The sequence below is a fragment of the Scyliorhinus canicula genome, chromosome 16, assembly GCF_902713615.1.
Source record: "Scyliorhinus canicula chromosome 16, sScyCan1.1, whole genome shotgun sequence".
NCBI classification, from domain to species: Eukaryota; Metazoa; Chordata; class Chondrichthyes; order Carcharhiniformes; family Scyliorhinidae; genus Scyliorhinus; species Scyliorhinus canicula.
This window is the reverse complement of record NC_052161.1, coordinates 60,463,741-60,482,651: the sequence shown is the minus strand read 5'-3', so window position 1 is coordinate 60,482,651 and position 18,911 is coordinate 60,463,741. Positions and strand designations below refer to the sequence as shown.

The following is an 18,911-nucleotide window of genomic DNA, read 5'->3' as shown; positions in this document are numbered from 1 at the left end:
CTCCTTTGCAGTGACAACTTAGGAAACCTTGTTCTTCCCCCCCCACGCAAACACCATTATTACTTTATCTACCTTGTGGAAAAAGGCCCTGAGAATGAAGATTGGTCACTCAGCTGAATCGCTGGCTTTTAAAGCAGGCCAGCAGCACGGTTCGATTCCCGGACCAGCCTCCCCGGAAAGGCGCCGTAATGTGGCGACTAGGGGCTTTTCACAGTAACTTCATTGAAGCCTACTCGTGACAATAAGTGATTTTCATTTTTCATTTAATCTAAACAGGAAGAGAGACCTTGGCAGTCTGTTAATCTTTATCGTCTGCACCCGTCCCGCCAGGGAAAGTGGGAGTGCATCCCAACTCTCTAGGTCCTTTTATACTTCCTCCATCAGAGGTGTCAGATTCCACTGTGGATCCGTGTCCAGTCGTGGGCTATCTGGATCCCCAGGTAGTGGAATTTGTTTTGGGCCAGTTTGAATGGTAGTCCCTCCAGCTCAGCCCCTCCCCCACTCGGTTTAACCAGGAATATCTCACTATTGCCCAGGTTGAGTTTGTAGCCCGAGAAGGCTGCAAACTCTTCCAGGAGTTGCATTATTGCTTTCAGGCATTATGTGCATCTGAGATGTAAAGAAGCAGGTCATTCGCATAGAGTGAAACTCTGCTCTCTGCCCCTTCTTTGGATGCCCTTCCAGTTTTTCACGTCTCGCAGAGTGATCGCCAAGAGTTCGATTGCCAGGGCAAACAGGAGACAGTGGGCATCCCTGCCTTGTGCTTCTGTGCAGCTGGAAGGTGGTGTTGTCCAAACGCTCGCCTTGGGGGTGTTATACAAGAGTTTCACCCACGTAGTGAATCCTGTCCCCAGCCCAAACTGCTCCAGTTCCTCAAAGAGGTACTTCCACATGACTCTGTCGAAGGCCTTTTCTGTATCCAGGGAGACGATCACCTCTGGTGTTCTCTTCCCGAATGGGATCATTATTACATTTAGCAGCTGCCTGTGTTCGCAGTTAGCTGTCTACCCTTGACAAAGCCCATCTGGTCCTCTGTGACCACCTTTGGTTGCAGTTCTCCAGTATCTTGGCCAGGACTTTTGAGAGTATCTTTGCGTCTACGTTGAGCAGTGAAATGGGTCTGTACGATCTATGTTCTGTCGGGTCTTTTTTCGGTATTAGCGATATTGTGGCTTGTGTTAGCATAGGAGGCAGGGTGCTGCTCGCTAACAAGTCTGCGAACATGTCCCGTGGGTGTGGGGCCAGGACTGATGCAAATTTTTTATTGAAGTCTGCTGGTACCCGTTGGGTCCCGGTGCCTTCTCCGCCTGCATGGAGCTGATACTCTCTATGGTCTCTCACAATCCTATTGGTACTTCCAGTTCCTCCCACCTGTCCTCACTCATGACTGGCATGTCCAGTCCATTGAGGAACTGTTTCATCTCCACATTCCCATCGGGGGGCTCAGAGGTGCACAGCCCTCGGTAAAAGGTCTCAAACGCTCGGTTGACCTGTTTTTGCTGTTACCCGTCTGGCTCTGCTATTCATCACCTGGGCTATCTCTCTCGTGGCTACTGCCTGCGTTCTCAGCTGGTGAGCCAGTAGGCAACTAGTTTTTTTCCGTATTCATAGAAGGTCCCCCACGTCTGGTGGAGTTGGCGCACTGCTTTCCTGGTGGATAGCAAGTTAAAGTCCATTTTTAGCTTTTTCCTTTCCACCTGAAGCTCTACGGTCAGGGCCTGGGATTACTTTCTGTTCTGTTGCCTGGCCTCCCTCTCTTCCATGTCTCTAAGTGCCTTGTAGGTTAGAAGCTCTCCCCTAATCACAGCCTTCGGTGCCTCCCAGAACGTGGAAGATGAGACTTCACCATTTTGGTCATTAGTATTATTATCACAGAATTTACAGTGCAGAAGGAAGCCATTCGGCCTATCGAGTCTGCACCGGCTCTTGGAAAGAGCACTCTACCCAAGCCCACAGCACCCTATCCCCATAACCCAGTAACCTCACTCAACCAACACTAAGGGCAATTTTGGACACTAAGGGCAATTTGGCTTGGCCAATCCACCTAACCTGCACATCTTTGGACCGTGGGAGGAAACCGGAGCACCCGGAAGAAACCCACGCACACACGGGGAGAACGTGCAGACTCCGCACAGACAGTGGCCCAGCCAGGAATCGAACCTGGGACCCTGGAGCTGTGAAGCAATTGTGCTAACCATTATGCTACCGTGCTGCATTACTTATTAGTAATGTACTCACCTATGGCCTGTGATGTTTTCTGGCAGAAGACCTTATCAGCCAAGAGGTACATGTCCAACCCCAAGTGGGGCACTGTGCATGGCCCATCTCTAGCCTCACAACCATGTAATGTGGAGCATGGTCGGAGATCGCTATTGCGGAGTATTCAGCCCTTACTATTCCTGGACGCACCGATTTCCCCACAGCAAAAAAATCTATCCTTGAGTATGCTTTGTGGAACAGCGAAAAGAATGAGAATTCCTTCCCACTGGGGTGAAGGAATCGCCATGGGTCCAGTGCCCCCATCTGATCCATGAATGTTCCCAGTTCCCTAGCCAAGCCTGTCCTTTTCCCCGATCTGGAATTCGATCGGTCCATCAGTGGGTCCTGTACACAGTTGAAGTCAACCCCCCCGCCACGATCAGTCGGTGTGTGTTAATGTTGGGGATTTCTGTCATGATCTTTTCCATGAAATCTGTAACATCAAAGTTGGGAGTGTACACACTTACTACTGATGCTCCAGCGTGGGCACCGCTGACCATGAAGTACAGTCCCCCTGGGTCTGTAATCATCCTTGTTACTGTACACCTCATCCTCTTGCTAATCAGTACGGCTATTCCCCTAACCCTCGTCCCAGAACACAAGTGGTATGTCTGTCCCGCTCAGCCCTTTCTTATCCGCAGTCGGTCCTTATCCCTCTTGCAGGAAGACTATGTCAGCTTTCAAACTTGCAAAAAAGTGGGCCTTTAAGTCCCCTGACATTCCAGGAGATAATCTTGGTGTGGTGTGTTGGTTCCCCCGCTCTTGTGGGGTCGACCATACTTACCTGGTGGATGTGCCCCTGCACTCCAGGGTTTCCCTTAGTGCAGGGGACTGTCCAAAATGGCTGCGGTCACTGTTCTCACCATGAGGTCGGGCCCCTGGGCTCCGGGGTTTCCCTTTGTCTAACATGCTCGTCAACTATATATACACCATGAGGGTGCGCCCCTGCACTCCAGGGTTTCCTCCCAAAGTGATTGCTTGCAGAGCCATCTTGTCTCCATGGGCTGTACCTTACCTGCTGAAGCTAATCCGAAAACTAACTCTTTTTGTGTACTTTTCCTCCCTTGCCCCCCCACCCATACACCCCCTATTCTGCATCGCCCTTTCCCCATCTCTCTTTATGCATTTCTCTTCCCTGTCCCTGTGGGTCCACTGACCAGGTGCTCCCTCCCTGCCGGGAAGTGTGCCTTGCCCCCCCCCCCCTCCCCCCCGACTCTTGCTGTCTGTCTTCCCGTGCTAGCTATCCCTGCTAGTATGGTGGCTCCCCTCCTGGGGCTAGTCTAGCCTCTTCCTTCTAGCCGCTGACTACCCGTTTTCCAGATTAAACTTTCACCTGTCCTCACTCTTTTCTGTAACCAAGTTGTTTGATCAGAGCGAGGCAGCACAGTCCCACGCTAACACATTCTCATGCCCAGCGCAGGATCCTCTCATGATCCTGATATTGGTGGAGCTTCGTGATGATCGCCCTCGGCAGCTTCTCGGCTTTGGGTTTCGGCCTGAGGGTGGTGGGGGGGACAGGGCTGGTTATCGGGGCGGTGATGGATCACTCACCAGGTACACCCTACCACATGGCACCCCCACATATCTGGCCCCGTCTCCTGCTGCCTCTGTAGGCGACCCTGTGGGTAAAATCTGGCCCGTGTCCACCTTCAACTCCCGCACCCCACATCCCCGGCCTCCCACCACTGCCACCAACCCAAATCCTACACCCCCTTTCTGGACCAAGCCCAGGCCATCCCTCACACCCTTCAGACAGAGGCAGTTTGGAGTGTTGGTGAATAGGTGTTTAATACTGCTATGTACAATAACTGGCCTAGCCCCTATCGTTAACCGATGTGCTTCACCCATGCCAACTTAACTGCTGTTTACCCTTCGAATATTCCGTGTCCTAATGCTCCGTCTAGGAGGAGGTCCCCAAGGCCGTACATCAGATATGGAGGCAGCCTGCTCTGTGTCCTGGGTCCCCCTTGGTGGCCTTCCTCTGGAGTAACCTGGCCTGCGTGGGCCCAGCCGTCTCTGGGCATGTGACATGGTGCCACGCATATTGCCCGATGCCCATTGGATGCGCCAGGGACAGGTAGGGGCAGATTCAGACATGCTGAGGTGTTCCAGCACCTCCTCTGTGGGAGTTACTGGCACAGGCCCCATCACCTCCTCCTCCATCGGTGGACCGGATGGCCCCTGGGCTACTCCTTGGGATGGGGTGCAACCAGAGTGAGCTCCGTGGGCTCCGCTACACCTGGCGCTGCCAGTCCTGGAGCCGGCTCCTGTCTCAATTAAGGTCTTAATACTTGTGGCCATGGAGCACTTGGACTGTGCCACATTCCTCTGGGACTGTGCCACATCACTCAGGGACTGGCTTAGACCAGCCAACGCCAGCCCAATGCTCGGTGCCCGCAGCCATGGCCTGCTGTTACTGGGCCACGCTCTGGAGCACCACTGCAATGTTTATATAGCCCTGGTACATGGCTGCCTGTGATACTGCCGCCCTGTCTTGTGCATCGGCCAACGCCTGCACAGAGTGCCCCAGACCTTGGAGATCTTGACAAGTGACCGATAACTTTGCACGCAAGGCCTCCACCGCAGATGTCACTCATGTGGTGTTGGCCTGAGTGTCACACATGATGGGCACCGCCTCCTGCTCCTGCAAGTGGTTGGATTTCTCCAACTGTACCTGCAGGCACTGGATAGTTGCTGACAAACCCTCCTGCAGTCCCTGCCTCTGTGCCTACATCTCCAGCATTGGTGGGGCCATGCTTTCCAGAAGTCCAAAATCCATCTGGACGGTAGCTAGTCCCAGAGGTCAGTTTGCCCTCTGACTGTCGGTCCCCATGAAGGTTCCTACCTCCACCGTGTATGTCGTGTGCACCAGAGAGTGTCCCAGGAGCCCCTTCACCATACTGCCCAACCGAGGTGAGTGTCTCTGGGATGGTGGAGAGTGTTGGTGAAATCAGTATCGAGAAGTTGGTGTTGACCCTGGTTGGTGCTTCGAGGAGTGCGGGGTTGCAGCTAGGGGTGCGGGGCACTAGGAGGTACCGACTCATCATCAAGTGAGTTGGGTGGTTGTGGCTGGGGGCAAAGGACCCCAGATGGACCCGCCTCATTACCAGTTCCACCTGGCACCGCTGCTAGCCTATTAGTATGCCCTGAATTGCTCCACAACCAGGACCCCATCGCGACTGCAGAACCCCCGTGATTCAGTCCTGGAATCAGCACTTAGTCTGTCAAAAGGAGAATCCCGCCCAATATCAGCACTCAATCTTTTCAGGTGGGCAAATACCGTCAACCTTTTCACTGGGTCCTTCACCCCCCCACCTTACATTCCAGATGACCTACGAATTGGGGGCTCCCCCCCCACTTTGAACTGAAGTCAGCCATTTCCACCAAGAGGGGTCATCCAACTACTGCTTCGAGAGTACAGTCACCAGGTCCACCCAAGGTGGCCGCGAAAGTAACTCTGAGCCATGCCGGGTACAACACCCTAAATCAAACTCCACTCTTATAAAGGGCGGCCTTAGCCGTATTTATTGCTGCCCACTTCATTGCCAGCAACATCTTGATACAATCTGATGCCAAGGCCTTCCCATTTATATTCTTGATGTTCCTTAGCCCATCTCAGGAACCGCTCCTTTTCCTTAAAGCTATGTAACTTTACAATAACAGCTCCTGATGATTTGTCAGGACGGGGCGTCTGTCAGAGTGTCCGGTGGGCTCAATCCAGCTTGGAAGGGGATGTGAATCCACCCTCCCTCACCATCTTCTCAAACATCTTACATAAGTATTCTGTGGGAGTTGGGCCTTCCAATCTCTCTGGCAACATCTATATTCTGCCTCTTAGAATGATTCTCCACATTGTCCATTTTGGCCTTCAGTGCTTTATTCACCCCAGCCATATGCAACATGTCATCATCCGGAGAGGCAATCTGGTCACTAAGCCTCGAAAGAGAGAGCTGCCTCCACTCCCTTTATCGCAGTGCCATGCGCTTTAACCAACTCATTGGTTTTCTCTAATGCCGACCGAATGGGAGCCAGGGCCACTTCTATCGACTGTCTTTGCTTCCCGAATTCAGCCGCCAAGATGACGGTAAGCATCTCGGCCAAAGGTGGAGTGGATGGATTTGCAGCAGCAGCCTCCACTATTTTCTCCAAGGAAGAGCGCCGAGACGCCTTCCGTTATCTCGATGACTTTCTTTCTTCAAATGTCTTTGCCCTGGTCCTTCTGGGCATTTCCCTTATCTGAGCACCTTTTACCATCAATCAGGTGGGGATTTGAAGCAAAAGTACCCCCAGACACCAGACAAAAAGGGTTAAAAATGCAGGAGACACCTCGTGTGCATCTACCCTCTACATACCACCGCCGGACGCCCAACCCAGCAAAGGATTACACACAACACATGGCCAGGACGGGAGAGAGAGGGCTGCGAAACCTGACTCCATATTAAACTGGAAAGCATTCTGATTCCCACCCGTTGATTGCTACTGTCAGGGACGTGTAATTTAGGGGATACGGTCACATGTCAGGGACGTGTAATTTAGGGGATACAGTCACATGTCAGGGATGTGTAATTTAGGGGATACAGTCACATGTCAGGGATGTGTAATTTAGGGGATACAGTCACATGTCAGGGACGTGTAATTTAGGGGATACAGTCACATGTCAGGGATGTGTAATTTAGGGGATACAGTCACATGTCAGGGATGTGTAATTTAGGGGATACAGTCACATGTCAGGGACGTGTAATTTAGGGGATACAGTCACATGTCAGGAATGTGTAATTTGGGGATACAGTCACATGTCAGGGATGTGTAATTTAGGGGATACAGTCACATGTCAGGGATGTGTAATTTAGGGGATACAGTCACATGTCAGGGACGTGTAATTTAGGGGATACAGTCACATGTCAGGGATGTGTAATTTAGGGGATACAGTCACATGTCAGGGACGTGTAATTTAGGGGATACAGTCACATGTCAGGGATGTGTAATTTAGGGGATACAGTCACATGTCAGGGACGTGTAATCTATGTGGGAATGGATACAGTCACACGGCAGGGCCACAGGGGATATGGTTGCATGTCATGAACGTGTGATCCAGGGTAACGGTCTCATGTCAGGCATGTGTAATCCAGGGGAATATGGTCGCATGTCAGGCATGTGTAATCCAGGGGAATAAGATTGCATGTCAGGGATGTGTAATCCAGGGGAATATGGTCGCATAGAACATAGAACATGCAGTGCAGAAGGAGGCCATTCGGCCCATCGAGTCTGCACCGACCCACTTAAACCCTAATTTCCACCCTATTCCCATACCCAATCATCCCTCGTAACCTTTTTGGTCACTAAGGGCAAATTATCATGGCCAAACCACCTAACCTACATGTCTTTGGACTGTGAGAGGAAACCGGAGCACCCGGAGGAAACCCTCGCAGACACGGGGAGAAAGTGCAGACTCCACACAGACATTGACCAGCGGGGAATCGAACCTGGGACCTTGGTGCTGTGAAGCCACAGTGCTATCCACTTGTCCTACCGTGCTGCCCAAACCCATGCATGTCAGGCATGTGTGATCCAGGGGGATAAGATTGCATGTCAGGGATGTGTAATCCAGGGGAATACGATTGCATGTCAGGGATATGTAATCCAGGGGAATAAGATTGCATGTCAGCGACATGTAATCCAGGGGAATAAGATTGCATGTCAGGGATCTGTAATCCAGGGGAATAAGATTGCATGTCAGGGATGTGCAATCCAGGGGAATAAGATTGCATGTCAGGGACGTGTAATTCAGGAGAATAAGACTGCATGTCAGGGACATGTAATTCAGAAGAATAAGGTTGCATGTCAGGGACGTGTAATTCAGGGGAATACGTTCACTTATCAGGGACATGTAATCCAGTGGATACAGTCGTATCTCAGGGATGTGTAGTCCAGGGGGATATGGTCATGTGTCAGGAACTTGTAATACAGGTGGGTCTGTTAACATGTCGGGTACATATAATCCAGGGAATACGGTCAGATGTCAGGTACTTGTAATCCAGGGGGTCCTCTAACATGTCAGGTACATGTAATCCAGTGGGCTATGGTCACATGTCAGTGACGCGTATTCCAGGGGAATAAGGTCGCACGTCAGGGGCATGTAATCCAGGAGCGTTGTGTCACATAATAATAATAATCTTTATTGTCACAAGTAGGGTTGCATTAACACGGCAATGAAGTTACTGTTAAAAGCCCCTAGTCGCTACATTCCGGCGCCTGTTTGGGTACGCTGAGGGAGAATTCAGAATGTCCAAATTAGCTAACAGCACGTCTTTCGGGATTTGTAGGAGGAAACCGGAGCACCCGGAGGAAACCCACACAGACACAGGGAGAACATGCAGACTCTGCACAGATAGTGACCCAAGATGGGAATCAAACCTGGGACCCTGACGCTGTGAAGCAAAAGTGCTAACCATTGTGCTATCGTGCATGTCAGGGATGTGTAATCCAGGAGGGTAAAGTCACATGTCAGAGACGCATAATCCAGGGGAATATGGTCTCATGTCAGGCATATGTGTTCCAGGGGATACAGGAATTCTCTTCAGGGCCACATGATCCATTGCTATTACTAATCTGGCTTTCTGTGGTAAAACACAGTGTGACTGTATTGGCAGCATCCATTCCTGCTCAGTCATGTTGCTTCACAGCTACGTTTTTTAGTTTCAGTTTCAATTCTCATTGAGGAAATGATTTGAAGCAATTCACTGCGGGAAAGCAAAACAGAGCTGGAAAACAACACAACAAATACTCTCCTCGATCAACCTGTCGAAGCTGAGTTAAAGCTCAGAAAGCAATTCAGAACGTTTTTCATTCAATCAGCATTATGAGGTAAAGTTCACTCGAATTACTTTACTCCTGGAATGTAACTGTCGACTGTTGAACAAAGAGGGGCAGCACGGTAGCATGGTGGTTAGCACAAATGCTTCACAGCTCCAGGGTCCCAGGTTCGATTCCCGGCTGGGTCACTGTCTGTGTGGAGTCTGCACGTCCTCCCCGTGTGTGTGTGGGTTTCCTCCGGGTGCTCCGGTTTCCTCCCACAGTCCAAAGATGTGTGGGTTAGGTGGATTGGCCATGCTAAATTGCCCGTAGTGTCCTAATAGTAAGGTTAAGGGGGGGGGGGGGGGGAGTTGTTGGGTTACGGGTATAGGGTGGATACGTGGGTTTGAGTAGGGTGATCATTGCTCGGCACAACATCGAGGGCCGAAGGGCCTGTTCTGTGCTGTACTGTTCTATGTTCTATGTTCTAAAGAGCTTGTTTTCAGGAATAAAACAGACATTACAAAGCAGTTCAATCACAGGGAACTGGGATTAATTTTCTCTTTGTTCTGGGGGTGTGAGCATTGCTGGCTGGGCCAGCATTGATTCCCCATCTCGAATTGCCCTTGAGAAGGTGACGGTGAGCCCTGTGAACTGTGCAGTCCAGCTCGTGTCAATATACCTACAGTGCTGTTAGGAAAGGAGTACAGTATTGTGGCCAAGAGTGAAGGAACAGCAATATGGGGCAGAATTCTCCCAAAAAATGACTAAGGAACCAATCTAACCGAATTGCAATCTAAGGAACCAATCTAACCGAAGTCCCATGTTGAGCGCATTTAGCCGGGCGTTTCTTGGCGTTCGCAGCGCTGAGAAACGTCACGCTATCTAACGGAACTTTGTTGTAACGCCCCGCTGAGGCTGCACTTATTCCCATTTCCTGCACTGAGGAGCTTGGCTCGCCGGAATTCCGCAGTGCAGGAGGAGATCGAGACGCCATTTTAAAATGGTGCCTGACCTCTTGACCTCCGTGACGTGAACTCTGACTCCCTTCAAAGCACCAGCTCACCTCTCAGGGGGCCCTCGCCCTTCCCCCCCCCCCCCCCCCCCCCCCCACACTTCAGCTCTCATGGGCAGGGCATCCCTGTGCCTGATCCCTGGCGTTTAAAAATGCCAGCCTAGCACCTTGGCACTGCCAGCCTGGCACCATGGCCGTGTCCCTGGCAGTGCCATCTGGGCAGCTTTGCAGTGCCAGGCTGGCGCTCTTTGTGGGGACCAGCACTAAACAGTGTGGTCTCTGAGACGAAAGGGACTAGCTGCCTCACTATAATATGCGGATTTGCCGAAAACTGACCCCGCCCACAATGGACGAGATTCAGATTGCGACAGCTTGCGAGCTCCCGTTAGATCTCATGAGGCTCTGGTGACATCATGTAAAGAGAAAATGCATGAAAATTGGCAAGGGGGAAGATGGCTGCTGCGCCCATTACACCAGACATGTTGCCCGTCGGCAAACAAATGGATAGGCCATTTGAGTGGCAGGACCAGGAAATTAAGGAATCCATTAAAGCTGCTTTTGAAGAGGCAGGCTTTGAGTCTGATCCGTGAACAGTTGGTGTGAACTTCAAACGTGGTGAAGGCACAAGGCGCGATGCTGAATGGGGTGAAAGAGACATTGTCAAGGCACGAGGATCGATTCCCCTCGGTGGAGTCAGAGTTGCTGCTGTTGGCAGAGACCAATAAAGGCCTGAGATTTGAAGTGCAGGACCTCGAGAATAGCTCACGGTGGTTAAACCTCAGGTTGGTGGGGCTGCCAGAGGGAATGGAGGGCTCAAAGTCGACCCAGTATTTCTCCGAGATGCTTTTTCAGCTGTTGGGAGGGGATGAAGGCTTCCCCCCTCCGGAATTGGATAGAGTACGTTGGGCGCTCAGGCAAAAGCCAAGATCGAATAAGCCACTGCGCGGGCGGTGATAATCCACTAACCCAATTATCAAAGGAAGGAGAAGGTCTTGGAATGGGCAAAAAAGATTTGGATAATTGACTGAGACAGGCATATGGTCTGAATATATCAAGATATTGGAACTGAGTTGGCAAAGAGGCAGGTTGCCTTCTATAGGACAAAGGCATTATTTTATAATAAGGGCATGAGGCTTTGGGTGGTGTACCCGGTGCGATTATGGATTAGAATGGATTCAAATGATCAATTTTTTAAAAAAAATAATTTTTATTAAGATTTTCACAAAATATAAACAATAAAACAATATTAACAAAACAACCATGGTAAAAACCCAAGAACAACAACCACCCAACTACAAAAGCAACTACAAAAACAAAAAAAAAGCAAACAACAAAAAGGAAAGAGATAACACCCGCCACATCCAACAAACCCATGTACACAATTCTCCCTCCCACCTACCAAACCCCCCCCCCCCTCCCCCTCCCCCCCCCCCCCTCCCCCCCGTCCCCTCCCCCCTCCCCCCCCCCGTCCCCCCGGGTTGCTGCTGCTGCCGGCCTACTTCCCTACCGTTCTGCCAGGAAGTCCAGGAAAGGCTGCCACCGCCTAAAGAACCCCTGTACTGATCCGCTCAGGGCAGATTTCACGTTCTCCAATTTGATGAACCCCACCATATCATTGATCCCGGCCTCCAGGCTTGGGAGCCTCGCATCCTTCCATTGAAGCATGATGCTCCGCCGGGCAAAGGCCAGAACACCGGCCTCTTTCGCCTCCTGCACTCCCGGCTTCACTGCAACCCCAAAAATTGCGAGTCCCCAGCGTGGCTTGACCCTGGATTCCACCACCCTCGACACCGTCCTTGCTACCCCCTTCCAAAACTCTGGGCGTGCCCAAAACATATGGGCGTGGTTCTCTGGGCTCCCCGAGCAACTAGCACACCGGCCTTCGCCCCCGAAAAACCTACTCATCCTCGTCCCAGTCATGTGGGCCCGATGCAGCACCTTGAACTGTATGAGGCTAAGCCTCGCACAGGAAGAGGAGGAATTCACTCTCTCCAGGGCATCCGCCCATGTCCCCTCCTCAATCTCCTCACCCAGCTCCTCTTCCCATTTACCGTTCAGTTCCTCCACCGAGGCCTCGTCTAACTCCTGTATTACCCGGTATATGTCCAAAATCCTCCCTCCTCCAACCCACACCCCCGAGAGCACCCTGTCCCGTACCCCCCGTGGGGGCAGCAAGGGGAACCCCTCCACCTGCCGCCTGGCAAATGCCCTAACCTGCATGTACCGAAACATGTTCCCCGGGGGAGCCCAAACTTCCCCTCTAACTCCCCCAAGCCCGCGAACCTCCCCTCCACAAACAGGTCCCTCAACCTGCTAACCCCTACCCTGTGCCAGCCCAGAAATCCGCCATCAATGCTCCCTGGAGCAAACCGATGGTTCTCCCGTATCGGGGCCTCCATTGAACCCCCCACTTCTCCCCTATGCCGTCTCCATTGCCCCCAAATTTTGAGGGTAACCGCCACCACCGGGCTCGTGGTATACCTCGCTGGACAGAGCGGCAACAGCTCCGTTACCAGCGCCTCCAGGCTCGTGCCCACACAGGATGCCATCTCCATCCTCTTCCATGCTGCCCCTTCTCCGTCCATTACCCACTTACACACCATTGCTGTGTTGGTAGCCCAATAGTACCCACAGAGGTTGGGCAGCGCCAGCCCCCCTATCGCTGTCCCGTTCCAAGAACATCCTTCACACCCTCGGAGTCCCATGCGCCCACACAAATCCCGTAATACTCCTGTTAACTCTCCTAAAAAAGGCCTTCGGGATAAGGATTGGAAGGCACTGGAACAGGAACACAAACCTCGGGAGCACCGTCCCCGCCAGTGACAACGGTAACATACCCCACCTTTTGAACTCCTCCTCCATCTGCTCCACCACCCTTGTGAGGTTGAGCTTGTGCAGGGCCCCCCAACTCCCAGCCACCTGGACTCCTAGGTACCTGAAGCTCTTCCCTGCCTGCTTCAGTGGGAGCCTATCAATCCCCTCCTCCTGATCTCCCGGTACACCACGAACAACTCGCTCTTGCCCAAGTTCAGCTTATACCCAGAGAAGCCCCCAAATTCGCTGAGAATCCTCATCACCTACGGCATCCTCCCCACTGGGTCCGCTACATACAGCAACAGGTCGTCTGCATAAAGCGACACTCGTTGCTCCTCCCCACCAGGTCCCTCCAGTTCCCTGACTCCCTCAACGCCATGGCCAGGGGCTCAATTGCCAATGCAAAGAGCAAGGGGGACAGGGGACACCCCTGTCTTATCCCCCGGTACAGCCGAAGGTACTCCGACCTCCTCCTATTCGTGGCTACACTCGCCATCGGGGCCGCATAGAGCAACCTCACCCAACGGACAAACCCCTCCCCAAACCCAAACCTTTCCAACACCTCCCACAGATACCCCGACTCAACCCTATCAAAGGCCTTCTCCGCATCTAATGCCACCACTATCTCCGCCTCCCCTTCCACAGCCGGCATCATAACGTTGAGGAGCCTTCGTACATTAGTATTCAACTGCCTTCCCGTCACAAACCCCGTCTGGTCCTCGTGAATGACCCCCGGCACACAATCGTCTATTCTTGTGGCTAAGATCTTTGCCAGCAGCTTGGCGTCTACATTTAGCAGCGAGATCGGCCTATATGACCCACACTGCAGAGGGTCCTTGTCCCGCTTCAGGATCAAGGAAATCAGCGCCCGTGACATAGTTGGGGGCAAAGCCCCCCCCTCCCTTGCCTCGTTAAAGGTCCGGACCAACACGGGGCCCAACAGGTCCGCATACCTTTTATAAAATTCGGCCGGAAACCCATCCGGCCCCGGCGCCTTCCTCGACTGCATGCTCCCTATCCTTTTAACCAGCTCCTCCAGCTCAATTGGCGCCCCCAGTCCCTCCACCTGCCTCTCCTCCACCCTCGGAAATCGCAGTTTGTCCAAGAAGCGCCCCATTCCCTCCCCCCCCTCCACCGGGGATTCAGACCGGTACAATTCCCCATAAAAGTCCCTAAAGACCCCATTAACGTCTATCCCCCTCCGCACCACCTTCCCAACTCTATCCGTCACTCCCCCAATCTCCCTGGCCGCATCTCGCTTTCGGAGCTGGTGTGCCAGCATCCTGCTCGCCTTCTCCCCATATTCATACACCGCCCCCTGTGCTCTCCTCCACTGAGCTTCCGCCTTTCTGGTAGTCAATAGGTCGAACCTGGCCTGAAGGCTACGCCTCTCCCCCAGCAATCCCTCCTCCGGATGCCGGCGTTGGACTGGGGTGGGCACAGTAAGAAGTCTCACAACACCAGGTTAAAGTCTAACAGGTTAGTTTCGAATCACTAGCTTTCGGAGCACAGCTCCTACCTCAGGTGAATCATTCACCTGAGGAAGGAGCTGCACTCCAAAAGTTAGTAATTCGAAACAAACTGTCGGACTTTAACTGGTGTTGTGAGACTTCTTACTGTGCCCACCCCAGTCCAACGCCGGCATCTCCTCATCAGAGATAATCATTGTGTGACCAGAGGTTTCAGGCTCACTGAGTCACAGAGTCAGGAACAGCTCTCAGATAATAAAATTGGACGGAGGGGCTTATAAAATGGTTCAGTTAATCCAAGATGGAGTTTGATGATTTTGTTTTTCTCTTGCAGTGACCACGAGAAGGATTTGTTGAAAGTGAATCTTGAACAACTTCAATGTCACTTCACATGGGGGCCACAGAAAGAAAATATTGACTTGGATGACATGAAGCAAAGATTAGAAGATTCAATTCAGACAAATGAGAAATATCAAGGCAGGTTTTACAACCAACTCGCTTTTGTAAACTGTCTGCAAGGAAACTGTGAGGTGGCGATTCAAAACTTAAAGGAAGCTGAAAAGATTCTGAGGGAGAATCATGAAGATGAATTTGATAAAAGAATCATCATCACCTATGGAAACTATGCCTGGGTATATTATTACATGGGACAACTGACAGAGGCTCAGTCCTACCTCGACAAACTGGAGAAGATCTGTGAACAATTTCCTGATGCCTCTCGGTACACAGCAATGATACCTGAAGTATACGGGGAGAAGGGTAGGTCACTGTTGAAATCTGCTGCTCAATATTATGAAGAAGCAAAGGAATGTTTCAAGAAGGCTCTGGAGGAAGACCCGGATAATGTTGAATGGAATGAATGCTATGCGATTGTTCTTTCTCGTCTGGAAACATTTTCTGGAACCCAAGAGAATTGTGAACCCACTCAATCAATAAAGCTGTTTAGACGTGTGCTGGAACTTGATCCAGATCATGGTGAAGCCATGGTGCTGTTAGCTCTAAAACTACAGTCCGATCAAAGTGAAGATGCGCTTGAATTAGTTGAAAAAGCATTGCAGGCGTCCCCTAATCTGCCACATGTGCTTCGCTATGCAGCAAAATTTTACAGATTAAAGAAAGATCTAGACAAAGCTGTGGAGCTGTTGAAGAAAGGATTGGAAATAACCCCACACTCTACATTTTTACACCATCAAATAGGTCTGTGTTACAGAAAGCAAGTATTGTCACTCATCAAAAATCCACGTAGCAAAAGACCTGGTGAACCTGCTTTTCAACAGAGAGCTGAACTGATTGAACTGTGTAAGGATCATTTTAAAAAGGCTTTTGAACCTCGCCCATTAACATTTATTAGGGCACAGCTGGATTATGCCAGAATCTGTTCATTAAATGAAGAATATGAAAATGTCGAGGAGATTTACAATAATCTCTTGAGATTGGAAGATATACGTCCTGAAAATAAGCAGGCAATATGTTTGGATGCTGGATTATTTGAACTGCGTGAGAAGAAATCGGAATCAAACGCCATCACCCGTTTTCTAGAAGGAATTAAAGTCGATTATAACTCTCGGGAAAAGAAAATGTGCCGTGAAAACTTGAAGTTAATATCAGAAAGACAAATTCGCAGGAATCCGAAAAACAGCAAGGCCCATGGTGTTCTTGGGTTAATGCACCAACTGGATGGGAAGAAGCGCGAGGCTGTTGAAAGCTTTGAAAAAGCCTTGGAGTTGGACCCTGACAATGAAGAATATCTAAGTGCTCTTTGTGAATTACGCCTTTCCATCTAGAATAAAGAACAATACAGCACAGGAACAGACCCTTCAGCCATCCAAGCCTGTGCCGAGCATAGTACCTGCCTAAACTAAAACCATAAGCACTTACGGAGTCCGTATCCTTCCATTCCCACCCTATTCATATATTTGTCTGGATGCCCCTTAAATGCCGCTATCGTACCTGCTCCCACCACCTCCCCAGGCACCGCGTTCCATATATTTACCACCCTCTGTGTAAAAACCGTGCCTCGCACATCTGTTCTAAACTTTTCCCCACGCACTTTAAACCTATGTCCCATTGTACTCGACTCTCTTACCCTAGGAAAGAGCACCTGACTATCCACTCTGTGCATGCCACTCATAATCTTGTAAACCTCTATCAGATCGCCATCTCAACCTCCGTCGTTCCAGTGAGAACAGACCGTGTTTATCTAACCTCTACTCATAGCTAATGCTCCCCCATACTGGCAACATCCTAGTAAACCGTATCTGTACCCTCTCCAAAGCATCCACATCTTTCAGGTAGTGTGGCACCCAGAATTGAACACAATATTCCAAAGGAGGCCTAACTAAGGTTCTGCACAGCTGCAACATGACTTGCCAATTTTTATAGTCAATGCCCCGACCAATGAAGGACAGCATGCCGAATGCCTTCTTGACCACCTTATCCATATGCGTTGCCATTTTCAGTGATCGGTGGACATGCATGCCCAGATCTCTTTGCCTGTCAATACTCAAAAGAGATCCACCATTTACTGTGAAATTCCTACATGCATTGGACTTTCCAAAGTGCATTACCTCCCACTTGTCCAGATTAAATTCCATCTGCCATTTCTCCAACCAGTTAAAATCATGCTGTATCCTCTGACAATCCTCTTCACTATCTGCAACTCCACCAATTTTTGTGTGGCTGCGAACTTTCTAATCAGACCAACTACATTTTCTTCCAAATCATTTCCATACGCTATGAACAACAAAAGTCCCAGAACTGATCCCTGTGGAACGCCGCCAGCTTCCATTCAGAAAAGCACCCTTTTACTGCTACCGTCTGTCTTCTGTGCCCAGGCCAGTTCTGTACACAACTTACCAACTCTCCTCTGATCCCATGTGACTTCACCTTTTCTACCAGTCTACCATGAGGCACCTTGTCAAAGGCTTTACTGAAGTTCATGTGCACAATATCTACTACCTTTCACTCATCTATCATCTTTGTCACCTCCCCGAAAATCTCAATCAAATCAGTGAGACACGACCTCCCCTTCACAAAACCATGCTGCCCATCACTAATAAGTCCATTTGTTTCCAAATGTGAGTAAATCCTGTCTCTAAGAACCTTTTCCAATAATTTCCCTACTACTGATGTAAGGCTCAAGGACCTAGAATTTCCTGGATTATCCCTGCTGCCCTTCTTAAACAATAGAACAACATTGGCGACTCTCCAGTCCTCAGGAACTTCACCTATAGCCAATGAGGATACAAAGATTACTGTCAAGACCCCAGCAATTTCCTCCTTTGCCTCCCTCGGTATTCTGGGATAGATCCCACCAGGCCCTGGGGGCTTACCTACTTTAATGCTTTTTAAGATGCCCAACACCTCCTCTTTATTAATATCAACATGACTCAGAATATCTACACGCTCTACCCTATACTCCTCATCCACCAAGTCCTTCTCTTTGGTGAATACTAAGGCAAAGTATTCATTTAGTATCTCACCCATTTCCTCAGGTTCCATACATAGATTCCCTCTAATATCCTTGAATGGACCAACCCTTTTTCTGGCTACCCTCTTGCTCTTTACATATGTATAAACGCCTTAGGATTTTTCTTACTCCTGTTTGCCAACGACATTTCATGACTCCTTTTAGCCATCCGAACTCCTACCTTACGTCCCTTCTTACTTTCTTTATATTCTTCAAAGGCTTCATCTGTCCGAAGCCTTTTAGACCTCACGAAGCTTCCATTTTCTTTTTGACAAGGTTTATAATATCCCTCATTATCCAGGGTTCCCTATACTTGCCACCCTTATCTTTCATCCTCACAGGTATAGGCCGGTCCTGAATTCTAATCAACTGACATTTGAAAGCCTTCCACAGGCCGGATGTTAATTTTCCCTCAAACAGCCTCACCCAGTCAACACTCTCCAGATCCTGCCTCATGCTGTTCTAAATAGCCTTCCCCCAGTCTAACACCTTCACCTGAGGACCACTCTTGTCCTTATCCATGTGGTGGATATCCATAAGCAGCATAAAACTTACAGAATTATGATCATTGTTCCCGAAATGATCTCCTGCTGAAACTTCGATCACTTGGCCGGGCTCATTCCCCAGCGCCAGGCCTAATATGGCCCCTTCCAGAGTTGGGCAATTTACATATTGTTTCCAGAAACCCTCCTGGACCGCTCCTTACAAATTCAGTGCATCCATGCCTCGAGCAGTAAGTGTGTCCCAGTCAATATAGGGAAAGTTAAAATCACCCACCACAACAATCCTATTGTTTATGCATCTTTCCAAGATCTGTCTGCATATCTGCTCCTCTATCTCCTGATGGCTGTTAGGAGGTCTGTCGCAAACCCTTAACATTGTGACAGCACCCTTCCTATTCTTTAGCTCTACCCATATTGCCTCGCTGCCTGAACCCTTCAAGGTGTCCTTCCTCAGCACAGCTGTGATATTCTCCTTGACCAATAAACCAACCCCCCACCCATTTTGCATCCCCCTCTATCCTACCTGAAGCATCTAAATCCTGGAAAGTTTAGTTGCCAATCCTGTCCCTCTTTCAACCAAGTTTCTGTAA

General features: G+C 50.2%; 2 protein-coding genes across 2 annotated transcripts in view; both read left to right on the top strand.

Annotated features, from left to right (window-relative positions):
- LOC119950988 (interferon-induced protein with tetratricopeptide repeats 5-like) overlaps positions 1-18,911 on the top strand; it is a 999,792-nt gene that overhangs the window by 162,671 nt on the left and 818,210 nt on the right. The gene's annotated exons all lie outside the window — the stretch shown is intronic.
- LOC119950961 (interferon-induced protein with tetratricopeptide repeats 5-like) lies at positions 8,991-16,227 on the top strand. The gene is made up of 2 exons (XM_038773991.1): positions 8,991-9,123; positions 14,684-16,227. Exons 1-2 carry the CDS (start codon positions 9,119-9,121, stop codon positions 16,131-16,133), a joined length of 1,455 nt encoding a protein of 484 aa, XP_038629919.1. The 5' UTR covers positions 8,991-9,118; the 3' UTR covers positions 16,134-16,227.